Raw genomic sequence first — 18,587 nt, forward strand, 5'->3', positions numbered from 1 at the left:
TAGGGAGGAAAAAAGAATCCAAAACACAAAATAATGCAGAATCCCTTCATAGTAACATGAAACTACTCTTCTTCACATTAACAGGTGGTTCAGATCTTTTACAGCTCTGTGGCAGAGCAAAACTGTATTAATTATGAAAATAACAAACCAACACACTTTTGGTGATCGAGGGTCTGGAGAACGAGCGAAGAGTTCATCTTCAGGCAACTGAACACTTGAGGAAACGGATTCACACGGACGTGTACCATTGTAGATATGGAATTTGCAATGAGGATTTAAGGCCATGGAGAGAAGTTCTAGAAGTGGAAACCAGTCTTGGGACAACTTGGCCACACACAGCTCCACCAGGCGATGAGTATTGTTGATAATACACCTCTGTTTAATAAAAGGAGGAAAGGTGATTTATAAGATCAAAACATTACGACTCCACCTCTCCATTTGTTTACACTGACCATTTTAATTGTTTAATATTGGGATCAAACTGACAGATCAAAAAACCAAATTAACATTTACTATCCTTTATAGAGTACTTTACTTTAAAAAGCCATTTGCAACAGCTTACAAAATTAAGATCTTGTCTCTATAGAGACAAGACGCAAATTACTATATTTTTTCCTCTTTGGAATTTGTACACTAGAGGCGGCAATTCTAAAATCTATACAATATATTAATTATCCAAGATGGAATAGATTTGTTATCTAAGCCTCAATGAAAAAGTCTGATAGCACCTTCAAAGTTTCCGTTTCTTTACTTATAAAGTTACATGTTGAATTAGAAGATGGTGGGATTTTTGTGCTATGGTTATATTTGAAAAATAGTTCACAGAGCACAAAAATATCTGCCTCACAATTTATGACCAGATTTCCACAGTATGAACAGGGAACAGAGACTTGGAGTAATTACGGCATTTCGTCAATCTAAGATGCATGTTCTTTTACTTTTTAAAATCTCTGAAATTTCATTGTATCTTATAATCAATGCATAGTAGTTTCTTCAACTGAGGGTATTGTAGAGAAAACCTGTGTTTGCTTCTGCCAATCACTTGGGCACACAACGAACCTTAGACCATTTAAGGATTTTTTTTTGTTTCACAACTATAATTTGATTTCAAATTACCAAACTCTTTGAATACTGGCCTGTTGTTTAAATTTTCAGGAGACTTTTAACCCAAGATGCCATGGTTGAGACAGACAGGTTCCTTTCACATCTCTTTCTGTATGGATAAGTTTATTTCTCTACATTGACCCTTTGTGTCCCAGATACTAGATTCCCGATCTTGGGTGTTTTCCTTCTTTAGTGGTACATAAAATGAGTGTGTGGTGCATCTCACAATTAATGAAACGTGGTGACTTGCCTAGGGTCACAAGGCACTTGAGAATCCAGAACACATATTAAACCAAAGGTCTCTAACTCTAAACCTCACACTAAAAGATCATGCTTTCTTAGATAGAAATTAGAACTTATAACAAGTATTTTTAAGGTTCCTCGGTATTACACCCTTTAATTCAATTAATGTATCAAATATACAACCAATATGAATGAGAAAACAACTCCCAGGCATCACTATGAAAATCTGGATTTTTAAAGTCAAATGCAAGACTCACATGAATTTCGAACTTCCAGCCACTTACTGCCTCATCTGTAAGGATTTTAGTGAATGATATTGTTAGCCCATCTCGGAAAAATCGCTGGCATGCTTCACTTTTAACATCAAGGCCTAAGAAAAGGGAAGAAAAATTAATGTAAACAAAGCATTTTTCTGTTTGTCTCAAAATAACTATATGATAAAAAGTAATAAAGGGCGCCTGGGTGGCTCCGTCGTTAAGCATCTGCCTTCAGCTCATGATCCCAGGTTCCTGGGATCGAGCCCTCCATCGGGCTCCCTGCTCAGCAGGAAGCCTGCTTCTCCCTCTCCCACTCCGCCTCTCTTACTGTCTCTCTCTCTCTCTCTGTCAAATAAATAAATAAATAAATAAATAAAATCTTTTAAAAAAGGTAATAAATAATTTATACTATTCACCAATAGCTATGAAATTCACACTAGCTTTGGAAAAAACTCACAGCATTATCTATTGTTAAGAGATCAAAAAAATATACAAGTATTATCAAAGTTCCTGTGTTAAGAGGTAACTGATTCAGAAACAAAATCTTCAATGAATTTCAAAACTATTTAATTGTATAAAAGTACATCAAACCAAGCAAGGTGAATTGAAAACATTTCAAATTATGACACTAGACCTGAAATGTAAAATGGTTACCAGTACCACTGAGGGGGAATCTAAATGCTTCATAGCATTTTACTCTCTGAAAATAAACTAAAACTTAGAAAATGATGTTTCACAACTATTTTTAAAATCTTATTTTGGTTGTAAATGATCCATTAGACACCAATATCCTTAACACTACTCTATGTAAGTGTTTCATTGAGTAAGATGAATTGTTTTGTTTTAGTGTCTTTCACTATCCCAGCATCTATGCTTTATAGCTTTGCTTAGTATCATCTGATTTCAGAAAGGCAATAGAGCCAAATGCCCTGCCTGGCCAAACACAGAGAAAATCTTTAACTCTTCTTTTATAATTATTATTTTTTTGGTCTTAGAGAAAGTGTGTGAGTGAGCACACATGTGTGCATGGGGGAGCCCCGGGGGGCGCGGAGGGGTGCAGAGGGAGAGAGAAAGAGAGAATCTTAAGCAGGCTCCACACTCAGCATGGAGCCCAACTTGGGGCGTGATCTCACAACCCTGAGATCATGATCTGAGCTGAAATCAAGAGTCGGACGCTCAACCGAGCCACCCAGGCACCCCTTGAAAATCTTTAACGCTTGAGGACAAAGTGAAAAGTTATTCAATTTTTATATAAAGTGTTCTGTGAGTTTGACTGTACAGAAGAGAGGACATTTAAACTCAGTATTGTATGTGAAAATCTGAACCTTGCCTAAAATAAACCATGGTCCCAGAAAAGAAAGATAGAGGTAGGGGGGCTACATGTCCAATGAATGTCCATGAATATAATGAAATACCATTATGTGTTCTTACCTATAATTATACAGTCAGGACGTAGAACATGCCTAGTGCAAAAGTTTTCAAAAAATTGCTCAATTAATTAATGTGCAAACAAACAAAAGAAATTTGAGTGGTCGTCAATAATAGCAATCTGGAAATGAATTTATATAGTTTATTATTTTTACAAGATTAAAAAGGTGTGGAGACATTCTTTAAATGAAGGAAGTTAATTATTCTAAGATAAAGAAAACATCACCCTTGCCATGGAGTGAAACAGACTTAAGCAGATAAATTTTTGTAATGATCAACTTCAACTGTGATAATACCTAATGATAATTAGAATACATCCATGGCTACACTATTTCAGAAATTGAAATGTTACTGCCATTGATGTTCATTTCCAATGCCTTAAAAGCGAAGAGAGTATTTTAATAGTTGTCCTTTGCTAAGAGAATTCAACTGCACCTAAAGCAAAGTTATTAGAAAAAATGATCGGGCGCCTGGGTGGCTCAGATGGTTAAACATCTGCCTTCGGCTCAGGTCATGATCCCGGGGTCCTGGGATCGAGTCCCGCATCGGGCTCCCTGCTCCTTGGGAGCCTGCTTCTCCCTCTGCCTCTCTCTCTCTCTGTCTCTCGTGAATAAATAAATAAAAATAAAAAAAAAAAAAAGAAAAAATGATCAATTCCAAATTCCGCTTTCACTTCTAGACAAGATAAAAACACCAGAGCTCATCTTTCAAGCCTTTTTATCTTTTGGAAAGAAAATCAAACCTTTTCAGTATATTAAAAAGAACAGTCAACATGTAAACTAGACAGTTTAAAAATGAATGTACACAAAATTTTATGTGTGACTTCAGCAAGTTCACGAACACCCTCTGAAGGCTGTCCAAAGGATCTGAACCCTTGTTCTAAGGATATATGATATGCCACAGCAAGAAAACTCAGATGTTCTGGTCTAGGAATATCCAGTGTTTGTAAGAAATGAAGTCTTCAGGGATGAACTGAAAGTGTATTAGTAGCATACATTCTGAAAACCATAAGAACACTTAAACTTACCTTTTTTACTAAGATCAATAGCAGCTTCTAAAAGCACTTCTAATTCCCCTTTTGGCAAAACTGGAACCACCCATCGAGGCCTAAGAGTTTTAAAAATATAAAAAGTTGTTTATTGGTTGCACTCTAAAGCACTATACTTACCTCACATGAAAATATTAATATTAAAAAACATTAAAATATTAAAACAACAAGGTTGGCAGAATATCTGCTCTGTGAAACTAAGTTCCATCTGTCGTCTCTACAAACAATTTTTTTTTAAGAACTGTCAAACAAAAGACAGCAGGGGTGGGGGGGAGGAAATTATTTTAACTACCATAAAACTACCATAAACATAAAACTACCATAATAATCAAGTAGCAATTAAACCTATTGTTCAAGTTCATGGGAATGTGCTCTTTCAGGATTCGTCATCATGAATCTCTTAGCGGTCTTCATTTCCTCACAAAGGAGAAAAATTTAGGTGGAATGTAACAGATTACTGCCTCAATTCATAATCTGTCAATTTTTCCTGAAGGTTAAGTGAGACGTGGCTCTCCAGGTCTCTCTGCCTCCACAGGTACCCTCCTCCCTCCAACAAGGATGTAGCATGCACCCAGGTGGTGCTTTCTCTGGCCCCAGTGGCAGCCCAACCATCTCCGAGGCCATCCTTCCCTATCCCTTCGTCCTCACCCTCCTCACTGCTCCCAAAACCCTGGTTTTGAGAAAAAGTGCTCCATGACTATATAATCTATTAAAAACAAATGCATACCACCTTTGTCATTGTTTTTATTTACATTAAAATATCATTTGTATTTCTCTTCCCCTGAAAATTTGCTAATATGCAACTTTGTCCTCAAGTCTGCATAGAAAGTACCCTTTACTAACAACCACCAATCACCAGACAGAAAGCAAAAAGCAACAGGAAAACCTTTTGCTAGGTCTCTGTTAGAGAAAGCTCAGGGACATTAAAATAACTTTACATGATTTCTGGGTTTTTTTAACTACAATTCATTGTATAACATTATTAATTGTAAGAATCTCCTGGAATTACAGTTAATGTGTTCTTTCAAATACATTATTAAAAATAATGAGTTAAAAATATAGTAATAGGAGGGGCGCCTGGGTGGCTCAGACGGTTAAGCGTCTGCCTTCAGCTCAGGTCATGATCCCAGGGTCCTGGGATCGAGCCCCGCATCCGGCTCCCTGCTCGGCGGGAGGCCTGCTTCTCCCTCTCCCTCTGCCTGCTGCTTCCCCTGCTTGTACACTCTGTCAAAAATAAAATCTTAATATATATATATATATATATATATATAGGAAAAATTTCAAGATAAATGAAGTGAGGAAAGCAAGTTACAAAATGGTACAGTAAAAATATCGTATCTGTAGAAAAATCAATACAAATGATAGTAAACGTAATGTGAAGAGCATACTTATTAGTAATTTTTTGTTAGGATGTGTGTACAGAAGATGGATATTGAAGGACTTTATCAACATATATTTCCATGTTTAATAGTACATTTATTACTTACGTAATCAGAATTTTTGGGGAAAAAATGCAAGGGGTTTCTATTTCCCTTCTATTATATACGTTAACAGTGTTAACTGATTTTTAGAAAGTGAAATACAACAAGAAAATCTGGTAAGGCAAATGCTCATACGTGTGCGTATTTTCCTTCCTTTCCCTACACCTCACTAGCACTCACTTGTTGAACCCACAGCCATGTGGGGATTCCCCAACACACTCTTTCCTTATTATCTTCTTTAAATCTTTTTCTTCCCCTGCACATAAGCTTAAACTTTCACTCTCTGGGAGTCTTCCACTACACGTATAAAAAATTATACCCTGAACTTGCCCCTGAGGTGAAGATCAAGAGAAACAAATAGCTGAGATGGTTAAATGCCTCAGTCTAGTCAAGGGTTCACAAGGGGCAGGCTCTGAGGAACTCGATGTTCTAATTACCTGGCTTACCTCAGGACCATGCAAAAATTAAGAAAATCATCCAGCTATCGTAGCAACCAACATACCAAAAAAGAAAAAAAAAAAACAACAACAAAAAACTTCATAAACTCTGAAAGAGGGAAATAACATATGGTTCTACTTCAGAAACATACCAGCTTGGGTCATCATCATTAATCTGAAAACTTTATTGACACTGTTACTCGATGATTAAGAACCATGGGTTAGAAAGTATTTGGTAAGCACTAAAATGTTAAGGCTATTGAGGCAATGTGGCTACTGTGATATTTCTGCCCACTCTTTCTCTTTTCTTACTACTAATCACTATGCTGAGAAACTGTTGGTTTTCCTGTGTATTACACACATTAACAAAACAACTCACCTATTGATCATGTCATCCAACTTTGCCAGGTCAGTATGTGGAAATGCAGGTTCCTCATCTTCAAGCTGTGGTGGGGCATCACCTTGACCTTGTTCATCTGGGGGAGTTGCCGGGGAATTTTCATTGGAAGAATCAGGCGATGAAGTCTTAATTAAAAATTAGATATTCCAGATTTAGGTTTCTATGACATAGGTAACAACATCTGATAATTCAAACACGAACACAGATTAGGGTAAAAGAATAAAATTTGAAAGATAAAATCACTGTAAACTTATGTTTCAGGTATTCTCTGTGCTAGGTTTTAAAATTTCATTTAATCCTTAACAGCCTAAGAAGTATTGAACAGCCATTTAATAGGTAAAAACACAAACTCAGAAAATAAGTAATTAGCCCAAGGTCACACAGCTCCAACTCTATGGTCAGGATTTGAATCCAGGTTTAGCTCTGAAGTTTGTGTTCTTAACCACGATGTGTATTGCTTCTCTGCTTCCATTTCCCATTATACAAGCCCTGCCATAATAGGAATTATTGTACAAATATGAAACAATGCATTTCACATTTCACAGATGGAAAGTTCTGAATTATAACTTTCATTTTTTAATTTGAAGGGGAAAAATAAATTTTATTCTATTCAGCAATTTGCCTAGTCTCAAACTACTACCCAATTATGAAAACTTCATGATTGTGGTTTCTAAGTAAGTCACATTTTTTTAAAAAAGATTTTATTTATTTGACAGGGAGAGAGAGAGAGAGAGAGAGAGAGACACAGAGCGCTCAAGCAGGGGGAGTGGCAGGCAGAGGGAGACGGAGAAGCAGGCTCCCCAGTGAGCAGGGAGCCTGATGTGGGGCTTGATCCCAGAAGTCTGGGATCATGACCTAGCCAAAGGCAGATGCTTAACGACTGAGCCACCCAGGTACCCCAAGCCATGTCATTTTCAACTAACAGGTCTAATTTTATTCCCTTTTATTCTTCATTTTTAGCATATCTTTCTCTTTCCCCCTTCTTTAGATGTGCATAATATTTCTGCAACTAAGTAAATGTTATTCAGCCATAAAAAGAATGAAATCTTGCCATTTTCAACAACAGGGATGTTTCTAGAGGATATAATGCTAAGTAAAATAAGTCAGAGAAAGACAAATACCATGATTTCACTCATATGTGGAATTTGAGAAACAAATGAACAAGGACAAATGGAAACCAGAAAAAATTTTTTTATTTGCTAGACAGCGAGCGAGAGAGAGAGAGAGCACGAGCAGGGGGAGCTGCAGGCAGAGGGAGAAGCAGGATCCCTGCTGAGCAAGGAGCCCGATGGAGGACTTGATCCCAGGACCCCGGGATCATGTGAGCCGAAGGCAGCCTCTTAATCGACTGCCTTCGGCTCAGGTCATGATCCCGGGGTCCTGGGATCAAGCCCTCCATCGGGCTCCCTGATAGGCGGGAAGCCTGCTTCTCCCTCTCCCACTCCCCCTGCTTGTGTTCCCCCTCTCGCTGTGTCTCCCTCTGTCAAATAAATAAATAAATCTTTAAAAAAAAAATCTTAATTCCAGTGTAGTTAACACAGAGCAGACTTCAATATAGAGAACTGGTAGCTGCCAGAGGGGAGGTAGGTGGGGGAATTGTTGAATCGTATTGTACACCTGAAACTAATATAACACTATGTTAATTATACTTGAATTTTAAAAATAATTAAAATTTAAGACTGAGGAATCACTGACCTCTACCTGTGAAACGAATACATTATGTTAATTAATTGAACTTAAATTTAAGAATGTTTAAAAAAATAAAAATAAACAGAAAAGAGAGTGAAACATACTGAAACTCTACTAGCTCCTGGTTTAAAAATAGATTCTTTGGCATCCAACACAAACCTCTATGTTTAAAGAAACCTCAATACTAGGTAACGAATTTATGACACAAGGAAGATTAATGATTCTGTCCAATACCTGTGACTATATACTTCAGTATTTTATGGCTTAAACATGGGAACTGGAGAGGAAAAGGAATAAAGGTGACACATTTATTTGGAAAAATAAAATTAAAACCTGACTTGCTCACTTCTCTAAAATGGCAGAGGGAGAAGAAAGGAGGGCAAAGGGAGAGAGAGCATATGTGCATCTCTTTTCTACCATTCTTATAATAGATTATCTAATCTATAATAACTGGACAATAAGAACTTATCCCCCCCAAAAAAACTTATCCCCAAGTGACAAACTTAAGTACCCTACAATAACAATATTTTTGCCTAAAACCTTACCCATACAGAATTCTACATAAACATGCACCAACTGTAAGCAGCATGTCTGTGATTCATGTGCATGCACCTCAGCTATAAATTCACCTGCAAGCGTTGTTTGAGCTGCACATCACAAATTTTAGTATGTTTGTCTTATCTGGGTATTACCCAATACTAGTTTATTTATCAGAAAAAGTACCTGAGGGGCGCCTGGGTGGCTCATTCGGTTGAGCGTCTGCCTTTGGCTCGGGTCACGATCCCAGGGTCCTAGGATTGAGACCCGAGTGGGGCTCCCTGCTCAGCGGGGAGTCTCCTTTTCTCTCTGACCCTCCCCCCCGCTTATGCTCGCTCTCTAATAAATAAAATCTTAAAAAAGTAGGTGAAAATCAATTACTAAACTTCCACTTCAAGAAAAGAGAAAAATAATAGGGCAAATTCAAAGGAAACGAAGGGAACAAAGATAATGGCAAAAGCACACAAGTAGGGAGGGGAGAGAAAACTGAAGTCAAAAGTTGGTTTTGGGGCAAGTTTAATGAAATTGATGAATCCCTAGGAAAGAGTATGAGGAGAGGGAATGCAAATTAGCAGTATCAGAAATGAAAGAGGAGAGATTACCATAGACTTTGAGACATTAAAAAGGTAGTAAGCATATAAGAAACTACTTCTATAAATTTGACAATCTAGGTGAGGGTACAAATTCCATGAAAGACACAACTTACCAAAAGACACATACACCACCCCCCCCAAAAACAGAAATCAGAAAATTCCCCTATTAAAAAAAGCTGGATCTGCATTAAAACCTTGATGGTTTCACCAATAAAATCTTCCAAATAATTAATGAAAAAATAACAGAACTCTTACACAAATTCATCCACAGAATAGAAAAAAATATTATCCTGTGAGTTTTAAGGCCAGCATAAAACCTTGATATCAAAATCTACTTTAGGGGCGCCTGGGTGGCTCAGTTGGTTAAGCGACTGCCTTCAGCTCAGGGCATGATCCTGGAGTCCCAGGACTGAGTCCCACATCGGGCTCCCTGCTCGGCAGGAGTCTGCTTCTCCCTCTGACCCTCTTCCCTCTCGTGCTTTCTGTCTCTCATTCTCTCTCTCAAATAAATAAAATCTTTAAAAAAAAATCTACTTTATACTCTTTGCAAACATTAATTCACTTGATCCTCTTCACAATCCCATGTAGTACTACTGTTAACCCCATTTTACAGATGAAAAACTGAGCCTCAGAGGTTAATTTACCCATTTAGACTAGTACGGTGAAAAGCTCAAATTTGAACACAAACATGACCTGAGTCCATGCTCTTTACCATAGGCTACACTGAATGATTTAATGTTTTGCTCTGGAATTGACAAGGGGATTAAATATTTCATTTGATAACTGACCGTGTAAGACACCAGCAAAAGAGGGGCTACATACTCAAGCATCACCATCTATAGTGCTTGAGCTTTCTTATCATTACTGTTAAAGATAATGTAAATATAGGTCTAACAGTTTTATGGTTACTTCTCAAATTATTCAGAACATGCTCCATTTTATTTATTTATTTGAGAGACAGAGAGCGAGGGAGGGGAAGGGGCACAAGCAGGAGGAGTGGCAGGCAGAGGGAGAGGGAGAAGCAGGCTCCCCATGATGCAGGACCTGATCCCGTGGACTCTGTGATCATAACCTGAGCCCAAAGCAGACACTTAACTGACTGAGCCACCCAGGCACCCAGAACATGCTCCACTATTTAGTATCTCATAGTAGACATACCAGTGTAGCTTTAACTAGTATCTTAAACATCGTACCTGATTCTGTTGGAGGGGGGGCTGAGACTGTCCATCAGGAGCCTGGCCCTGGCTGTCATTCCCTCCTACTGGAGAGCCACGAGTCGTGGCTGTCATACTCGACACAGGGCAGATCTTTGCAATTTTGTCTGCTTATGTAGTTGTCTTGAGAAAAGAAATTATAGTCCACTTATAGAAGATGAAGTACCAGCATTTGTCAGTCTTAAAAAGCTCCAATTCAAGAATAAACCATCTTGCAGAGACCATTGCATAACCTACAAGAAAAAAAAGTACATTTGTTTTAGATTTAAAAATCATGAATTAAGGAACTGTTCAAACTTAGTATTACCAGTGAATCTAGTCAAGAGAAGGTGGCTATATAATGAGAGGATAAGGTGAAAAGCTAACGTCTCATTAATACCATATTTAACTTAAACTGAAAACTGTAGATCAGCTTGTACAAAACCACGGCCTTTTATGTTTCAGCTTTCTTTTGGGATTCCAAAGACATTATCAAGGTATTTAGTTGCCATTTTGATTCAATCATGGAATGGCAAAAACTGTCTTCCGATTTGCTAATACCTTCAATACACTGTAAAAATATGTATATTCAAGACATAAACGAGATAAAATGTTATTTTTAAAAACATTCCAGGAAAGATTGCACAACTAACATTTATCACTGGTACTAGGGCATTATAAATGGTTTTTGAACAAGCTTATAACAGGTTTTAACAGAAACTTTAAAACTTTGGGGGAATTTTTCTTTGGAAAAAGTTCAAACTATGTACTACTATTCCTAAACAACCCAGTCGGTTAAGTGACCCTGACTCCCCACTTTTGGCAAGGTTTTGGTCACAGGCATTCCCAGAGGCATGACAGGGCTAGAGACCACAACTGTTTAACAATGGAATTCTTTGTTACCTCACCAGCAAAGGTGTACAGGGGAATGTCAGCAAAGCCTCAATTCTATATATTAATTAGACCAATGGCTCTCATCCTTAGCTGCATACGAAAATCATCTGAGATGCTTTGGAAAACAATGATGTGCACACCCCTCTCCAGAATGAATAAATTACTGTATTTGAGAGTGAAGCCTAGGCATCAGTACTTTCCATAAATTCTCCCCTGGTGATTGAGAATTGTGCCATGAGATTGAGAGCCTTAGCTGATGAGTTATAGGTATTTCATTATAAGGCGACCATACTTTCCATGTAGTCCAGAACAGTCCATGTTTGCCTCCAATTTAAATATAATCACTTGGGGCACCTGGGTGGCTCAGTCAGTTAAGTGTCTGACTCGATTTTGGCTTAGGTCATGATCTTGGGGTTGAGGGGCTTGATTCCACAACCCTGAGATCACGACCTGAGCTGAAGTCAGACACTTAACTGACTGAGCCACCCAGGCACCTCTAAAATAAACCTTTAAAAACAAATAGTCACTTAGGGCGCCTGGGTGGCTCAGATGGTTAGGCGTCTGCCTTCGGCTCAGGTCATGATCCCGGGGTCCTGGGATCGAGTCCTGCAGGGAGGCTGCTTCTCCCTCTGCCTCTGCCTCTCTCTCTCTCTGACTCTCATGAATAAATAAACATTAAAAAAAATGTTTAAAAAAATAAAATAAAAATAGTCACTTAACCCAGAGATAGGTTCCTAACAAGATTTTGTTTCATTTATCAAATTTGTGTAACAACAAAGTTTAAGACCGATAATATCAAATACTGGTGAGGCTAAAAACATAGAAAAATGTTTAATACATAAAGTGAAAATACAAAAGAGAACATGAATGAGCAGCCTTTCACTTTTGTTTTCCATTTTCATACACCCTACATTACAAAAAAACTCACGTGAAGTAAAGAAAACAATTTTAAAAACCTGGAGAAACTAGCTAATAATTTTCTTTAGTCATTTTGGGTCTGCTGGCAAATTATTTGAGTGCCTTTCTTTTCTTGCCACTCAAAATTATCAGCTAATCAATTCAACTTGATTCTTCTCCACTTCAAATTTGTTCCAATTTCTTCCCTTTGTTTCCCAACCTGGGTTCATGATCCACTTGTGTATACTGTCCCCAGAGGATGATCCCCTCGCTCTTTTCCTGGATGCCTTGTTATTTGTCTATAAATATGCTTGAGTCTTCCTTACTGAAAAACCACCAATCTCTGCCCTTCCCTTTTCCCAAAAATCTTTTTTAATTTTATTTATTTGAGAGAGAGAGACAGAGATAGTGAGAGAGCGAGCACAAGTGGGGAGGAGAGGGAGAAGCAGGCTCCCCACAGAGCAGGGAGCCCGATGCGGGACTCGATCCCAGGACCCTGGGATCATGACCTGAGCCGAAGGTAGACGCTTAACCGACTGAGCCACCCAGGCGCCCCCTTTTCCCAAAAATCTTAGGAAGAATGTCTCTGCTTCCCCTTTCACCTCTTCCATTTTCCCTCATCATCTGGCTGGGTCTAAGCTACCAAAATTGTTTTAAGTCAGTGGGTCGTAACTGAGGACTATGGATGGATTTGAAGATAACTCCCCTAAAACTACATGCAAAGCTTTGTGAATATGTACATTTGGTGGGGAGAGAAGGGGGAGAAGGTCTGATTCATAGATCATCAATGCTCTACTAACGGACAAATCGAGTAACTGCTTCTTGCTGTTCACCCTGCATGCCCCCTCTTCTCAGCATGAGATACAATACAATACAATCCTGGACTCCAGGTTTTCTTTCCTTTCCACTTCTTTTCAAGGGGGATGGTGGCAGGTAGTAGTGATGTCAGTGAGGACTAGTTCTGAACACTGAAACAGAAGTGAAAACATCCACTGGACAGTTCACTCTCCAAGTCTGAACTGAAGCAAAACTTGGGGATCTTGAACATAGAGCCAGTTATTCACAAAAGGGTCAAAAGAGATGGACTCATTAGTATAACCTCAGAGTCCCCCCAGCCTCCCATAAACACAACCTCCACCTGGCCACCACCTACTGAGAGGAAGTGGGTCACAATGTTATGGGATGGTAGGAAGTAGCATGACATACTCCCAAGTGTGGGGAAAGTCTAGGAGAGAGGACAAATCCTGAGGTACACCAAAAATTAAAGTCGGTTTTGTTTTTTGTTTTTTTTTAGGTAAATCTTCACCATTTACACAGAATGTGGTATTTTCCTAAAATTAAAAACCAAGCATCTAAAAAGCAACTTGACCAAAGCCCAAGTAGAAAGTTAACAAGTCTAGAAATTCTATTACCTTGTCCACTACACCAATACTCTCTCTTTAAAAAGCCTTTCCAGGAAGCAATCCAAGGACAAAAGAATAAACAAAATGTGGTATGCACACACAATGAGATATTCTCTAGGTGTTAAAAAGGAAGGAAATTCTAACACATGCTACAACATGGATGAACCTTGAGGACACTATGCTAAGTGAAATAAGCCAGTCACAGAGACAAATATTCTATGATTACACTTACTTGAGGTGCCTACACTAATCCAGAAAGTAGAAAGGTGGTTACCAGAGGTTACGGGGAGAAGATTGGGGAGTTAATAACAGGTGCAGTTTCAGCTTGGGAAGATTAAAAAAAAAGTTCTGAAGGTGAATGGTGATGGATGATGGTGATGATTGCACAATGTGAATGTAACTTAATGGTCAATGAATTGTATGTACACTTAAAAATGGTTAAAATGATAATTTAAGGTTATATGTATTTTCTCACAATAAAATTTTAGATATATATATAGCACTGACTGCTCTCTTGCTTTACAGTCCTTCAACATTTGGCGATCATTTGAGTTAAAATATCTTAAAATTATATCGTGTTTGTTGTTTTATGCTCAACATCCTTCTATCTATATGTATCCCAATAACCCTCCATCTATAGACAAATCAAAACTATCTGGCAAAAGTCTGGAAATAAACTATTCTAAACAAAAGTATTCTGTGGATTACTAAAGAACTATCCCTTTAAACAAAATACAGTATTTTTGTGTATCTGACCACAGAACTAAATCATCATCATCATCTTGCAGAATATCCCACTGACAAAGCCTCAAGCTGCCTGCCATCCCTATCTCCTCTTATATAATTCTCACCTTTCCATCCCTTGGTTTCTAGATTTCTTCTACCTCTGTCAAGTTTTCCACACTTCAAGATTTCCAGGACTGCTGAGCAGGTATGTCAGGTCTCAGCATAGCATACCCTGCTCTATTCTGGTATTAACAGACATCTCTCTCCCACCACATAAAAATTGATACCTTTCTTCAGTATGCTAGGATTGAAAGATTAAGAGCAAGAAATAGGTATGGAGCAATTAAAAACACTTTCTGGATTTTTTATGTACATATGTATGTATGTATGTATGTATTTATGAGAGAGAGAGAGAGGGAGAGCACAAGCAGGGGGAAGCGGCAGGCAGAGAAGTAGGCTCTCCCAGCTGAGCAGGGAGCCCGATGTGGGACTCGATCCCAGGACTCTGGGATCATGACCCGAGGTGAAGGCAGACGCCTAAATGACTGAGCCACTCAGGCGTCCCACCTGCTGGATTTTAAAAACGTAATTTTTATTTCAAAATCCCACCTCTGCCACTTAACAAGCTGCCTATCTTCAAGGCCAGTGACGTCCACTCTATCTTCACAGGTGTTTAAAACTGAGATAATGCCACCCACAAAAATGCCACGAGGATTATTTAAATATAGGTGTTTTGCAAATACCAAGCACGCAGTAATTCTTAAAATATGTAATTTTCTTTTCCCTTTCTATAATGTACTGTGCAGGGTTCTTGAATATCTGAGGTAATAATTGGAAAATAACATTTTCAGATATAATTTGGAAAGCTTTGAATGGTAAAAAAAATTATCAAAGATATGCTACAACTAAGTTATCCAAGAATTACACTGCTACCTTTCTTAATAAATCCCATTCAATCCAAGTGGAGGAAATAGATGGGAATCACACTGTTTTACTTGATTTCCAAGAAGCAGTCCCAAGTACAGAGCTTGTTTTCCAGGAGACATTTAGGCATACCCAGCAAGGCTAGAACAAGCTTTCTACCAAGTCAAAGCAGCAGTCCACTGAGCAACTAAAAAATTATTCAGATCATTTGAAATTTAACACAATAACCATTTCCTAAAGGAATGCTCAAATTCAACATATCCAATGTGAGAATTTACTGGTATGAAATTTTAAGCTTTGCATAAAAAGCATCAAATTTTATTTTATTTAAAGATTTTATTTATTTATTTGACAGAGAGAGACACAGCGAGAGAAGGAACACAAGCAGGGGGAGCGGAGAGGGAGAAGCAGGCTTCCTGGATCATGACCTGAGCTGAAGGCAGACCCTTAAGGACTGAGCCACCCAGGCGCCCCTGAAGTTTTATTTTAGAAAAACAAAAGTATTGTAAGGGTCACTGTTCTCCCTTTCTTTCACTCAGGTTTTACCAGAAATTATGTTGGATTTTCTGCAATGCAACATGTAACCACAATGGCAACATTAGACGACATTTAGAAGACAGCATTTTTTGTATTCAAACTTAGCATCTCAGTATCTTCCAAGATGGGAGAAGCATCACCTTTACCTGGTTAAAGGTTGGCATTATGTTTTTTTAAAAATAACCTAGTATTCCGTAAGTGGCAACCATTTATATTCACTTTAAAATTTGCGGAACTGAATTTCTCCAACAGTTTTCTCTCTCTTTTTAAAGATTTTAGAGTATGAAAATACTTACTTTTAGGCCAAAGGTATTTAGACCTTTCTGAATTCTATTTAATAAGATCTTTTTTTTTTTTTATTTATTTGAGAGAGCAAGTGCAAGGACAAAGTAGGGAGGGGGAGAGGGGATCCTATCTAGAGTATTCCAAGCAGGCTCCACGTCCAGCATGGAGTCTGACACAGGGCTCAACCTCACAATCTTGAGATCATTACTGAAGCAGAAATCAAGAGTCAGGCACTTAACTGACTGAGCCACCCAGGCGCCCCGACCTTTTTGAATTTTAAATTGGGATTTCTATTACTATGACAGATTAAATATGCTTAAAGGCAAACTTTTTATATGCATTATCTGGGGAAAAAAAAAGTATCCTGTCCTACATAGAAGTTTTTCTACTACATGAGAAAAGACACATACAGCTACTGCAGGTTTAGACACTTCCATGGACACAGAAAAACTGGAAAACCCAGAAACTATTAAAAAAAATACACACACACAAAATAAAAACAAACAGTTTGTGCAGTTAATTATCTGCACCAATAGCTGGACTTACAGGATTTTTTTTTAATATCCCTTCTAAGAAAACATTGAAATATGAGTAAAAATAGTTACTCAGAATAATCCTGAATCTAATTTTTTGGTAACCTTACTTGCAAACATTGCTATTTTACTTGCTTTAATTATTTAACTATGTATGATTATTTCTTATCACATTCCTCACAATTATATTCAGACACTATGATCTATAACCACTCTAGTGGGTAAAGGCAAAATAGGTTTCAGTATTCATACTATCCAAGGAATTTTTTCTTTTGTGGATTTGTTGGTTCCATTCCATTCAAAGTTTCTCTGTGACTGCAATTCTACACCCAGTTACAACGTGTTTTTTCCCTCACACTAAGCAATCTCACTCTAGCTGGGTGTCCTACAATATGACTAAATTCTGACACTATCTACCTGGAGATAGCATCAGATCCCACAGGTTAAGGGCTCAGTCAGTCCTACAAGATCGACCTCTCCCCCACACCTCAGTCACCAGTCACAAGTCCAAGTTGTCACCTGTGCTTCTCACTAATCGGCTATAGACTGGAGGTTCCAATGAACCCTGCACCCTGGGATCGATTTAATTTGCTAGAGTTGCTCACAGAACTCAGAAAAACTTTTTATTTACTAGATTATGGTTTATTATTAAAGGATGTAACTCAGAAACAGCCAGATGGAAGAGATGCGTAAGACAACATATGGGGAAAGAGCAAGGAGCTTCCATGTTCTCTCTGGGCTCACCATTCTCCCCAAATTTCCATGTATTTACCAATCCAGAAGCCCTCTGAACCCCGTCTTTTTGGAGTTTTATGGAGGCTTCATTACACAGGCATGACTGATTAAATCACTGGCTATTAAAGGTTAAATACGATCTCTAGTCTCTCCCCCACACCCCAAGGGGGTGGGGGAAGGGGCTGAAAGTTCCAACCCTCTAATCACGTGGTTGGTTCCCCTGACAACCAGCCTCCACCCTTAGGGGCTTTCCAAAAATCACTCATTTACATAACATAAGATGCCCCTTTTTGGCTCTTACCACTTAGGAAATTCCTAGGGTTTTTGAAGCTCTGTGCCAGAAACTGGAATGAAGACTGAATATATATTTATTATAAATCACAGTTATCACAGGCTCCCTTTTTTAATAGATTTATTGAGACTGTGGGGCAATTAAATCCCAGGGCATCACCTAAAACAATCAACCAATCAGCCAACAATTAGGGGAGACTAACATTTGCATTGATACCAACAGAGGGAGACAGCTTGACACAGAAATGCTAAGCCTGTACCCTCTGAAGAGTAGAATCACAGGCTGCACACTGCAAGGAAAATGGATTTCATTACAGCAGTCTAGCCAGTTGCTAGACAGACAAGAAAGTAACAAGTCTGTAAGTATGGGTAGTGGGGAATCAGTATCCAAAATTACTATGGTAGACTAAAGATCCAGTAATCTCCCCCAAAATTTACAAGATCTACAAAGATAGGAGACTGTGGCCCATACACGGGGGAGGGGGGCAGGCAAAAGAAACTGGCTTTGAGAGGGTCCACATGTCAGACTTAGCAAAGACTTCAAAACAGCTATTATGAGTATGTTCAAAGAACTAAAGGAAAAGTGTGCTTAAAAGAAGTAAAGGAAATGAGCGCCTGGGTGGCTCAGTCAGTTAAGCGTCTGCCTTCGGCTCAGGTCATGATCTCCAGGTCCTGGGATCAAGCCCCGTGTTGGGCTCCCTGCTCACAGGGGAGTCTGCTTTTCTCCCACTGCCCCTCCGCTCTGTGTATGTGCACGCTTTCTCTAATAAAAAAATAAAATCTTAGAACAAAAAGTAAAGGAAAATATGACAACATTTAAAAAGAGACTATAAATAGATAAGAGTAAGAAATTAAGAAAAAAAATGAAAATTCCAGAGTCAGAATTTTTAGTCAATAACCAAAAAAATGAAAAAATTAACTGAAGTGGTTCAACAGAAGATACAAGCTGTCA

The 18,587-nt window shown here is 38.4% G+C and overlaps 1 protein-coding gene across 6 annotated transcripts in view; it reads right to left on the minus strand.

The window, feature by feature from the left end:
- The window catches only part of USP9X (ubiquitin specific peptidase 9 X-linked), a 157,007-nt gene that overhangs the window by 87,948 nt on the left and 50,472 nt on the right, over positions 1 to 18,587 (minus strand). For all 6 annotated transcript variants that reach the window (XM_025857855.2, XM_025857856.2, XM_025857853.2 and 3 more), the window contains exons 2-6: positions 10,411 to 10,664; positions 6,378 to 6,523; positions 4,060 to 4,139; positions 1,605 to 1,717; positions 157 to 375 (exon numbers count right to left, since the gene is read on the minus strand). In XM_025857855.2, the coding sequence (XP_025713640.1) occupies positions 157 to 375; positions 1,605 to 1,717; positions 4,060 to 4,139; positions 6,378 to 6,523; positions 10,411 to 10,506 (654 nt within the window). In that variant the 5' untranslated portion in view covers positions 10,507 to 10,664. The remainder of the gene's footprint in view (positions 1 to 156; positions 376 to 1,604; positions 1,718 to 4,059; positions 4,140 to 6,377; positions 6,524 to 10,410; positions 10,665 to 18,587) is intronic.

Source organism: Callorhinus ursinus, unplaced genomic scaffold (genome assembly GCF_003265705.2).
Source record: "Callorhinus ursinus isolate GAN/ISIS: 27379988/994484 unplaced genomic scaffold, GSC_fseal_2.0 scaffold16, whole genome shotgun sequence".
NCBI lineage: Eukaryota > Metazoa > Chordata > Mammalia > Carnivora > Otariidae > Callorhinus > Callorhinus ursinus.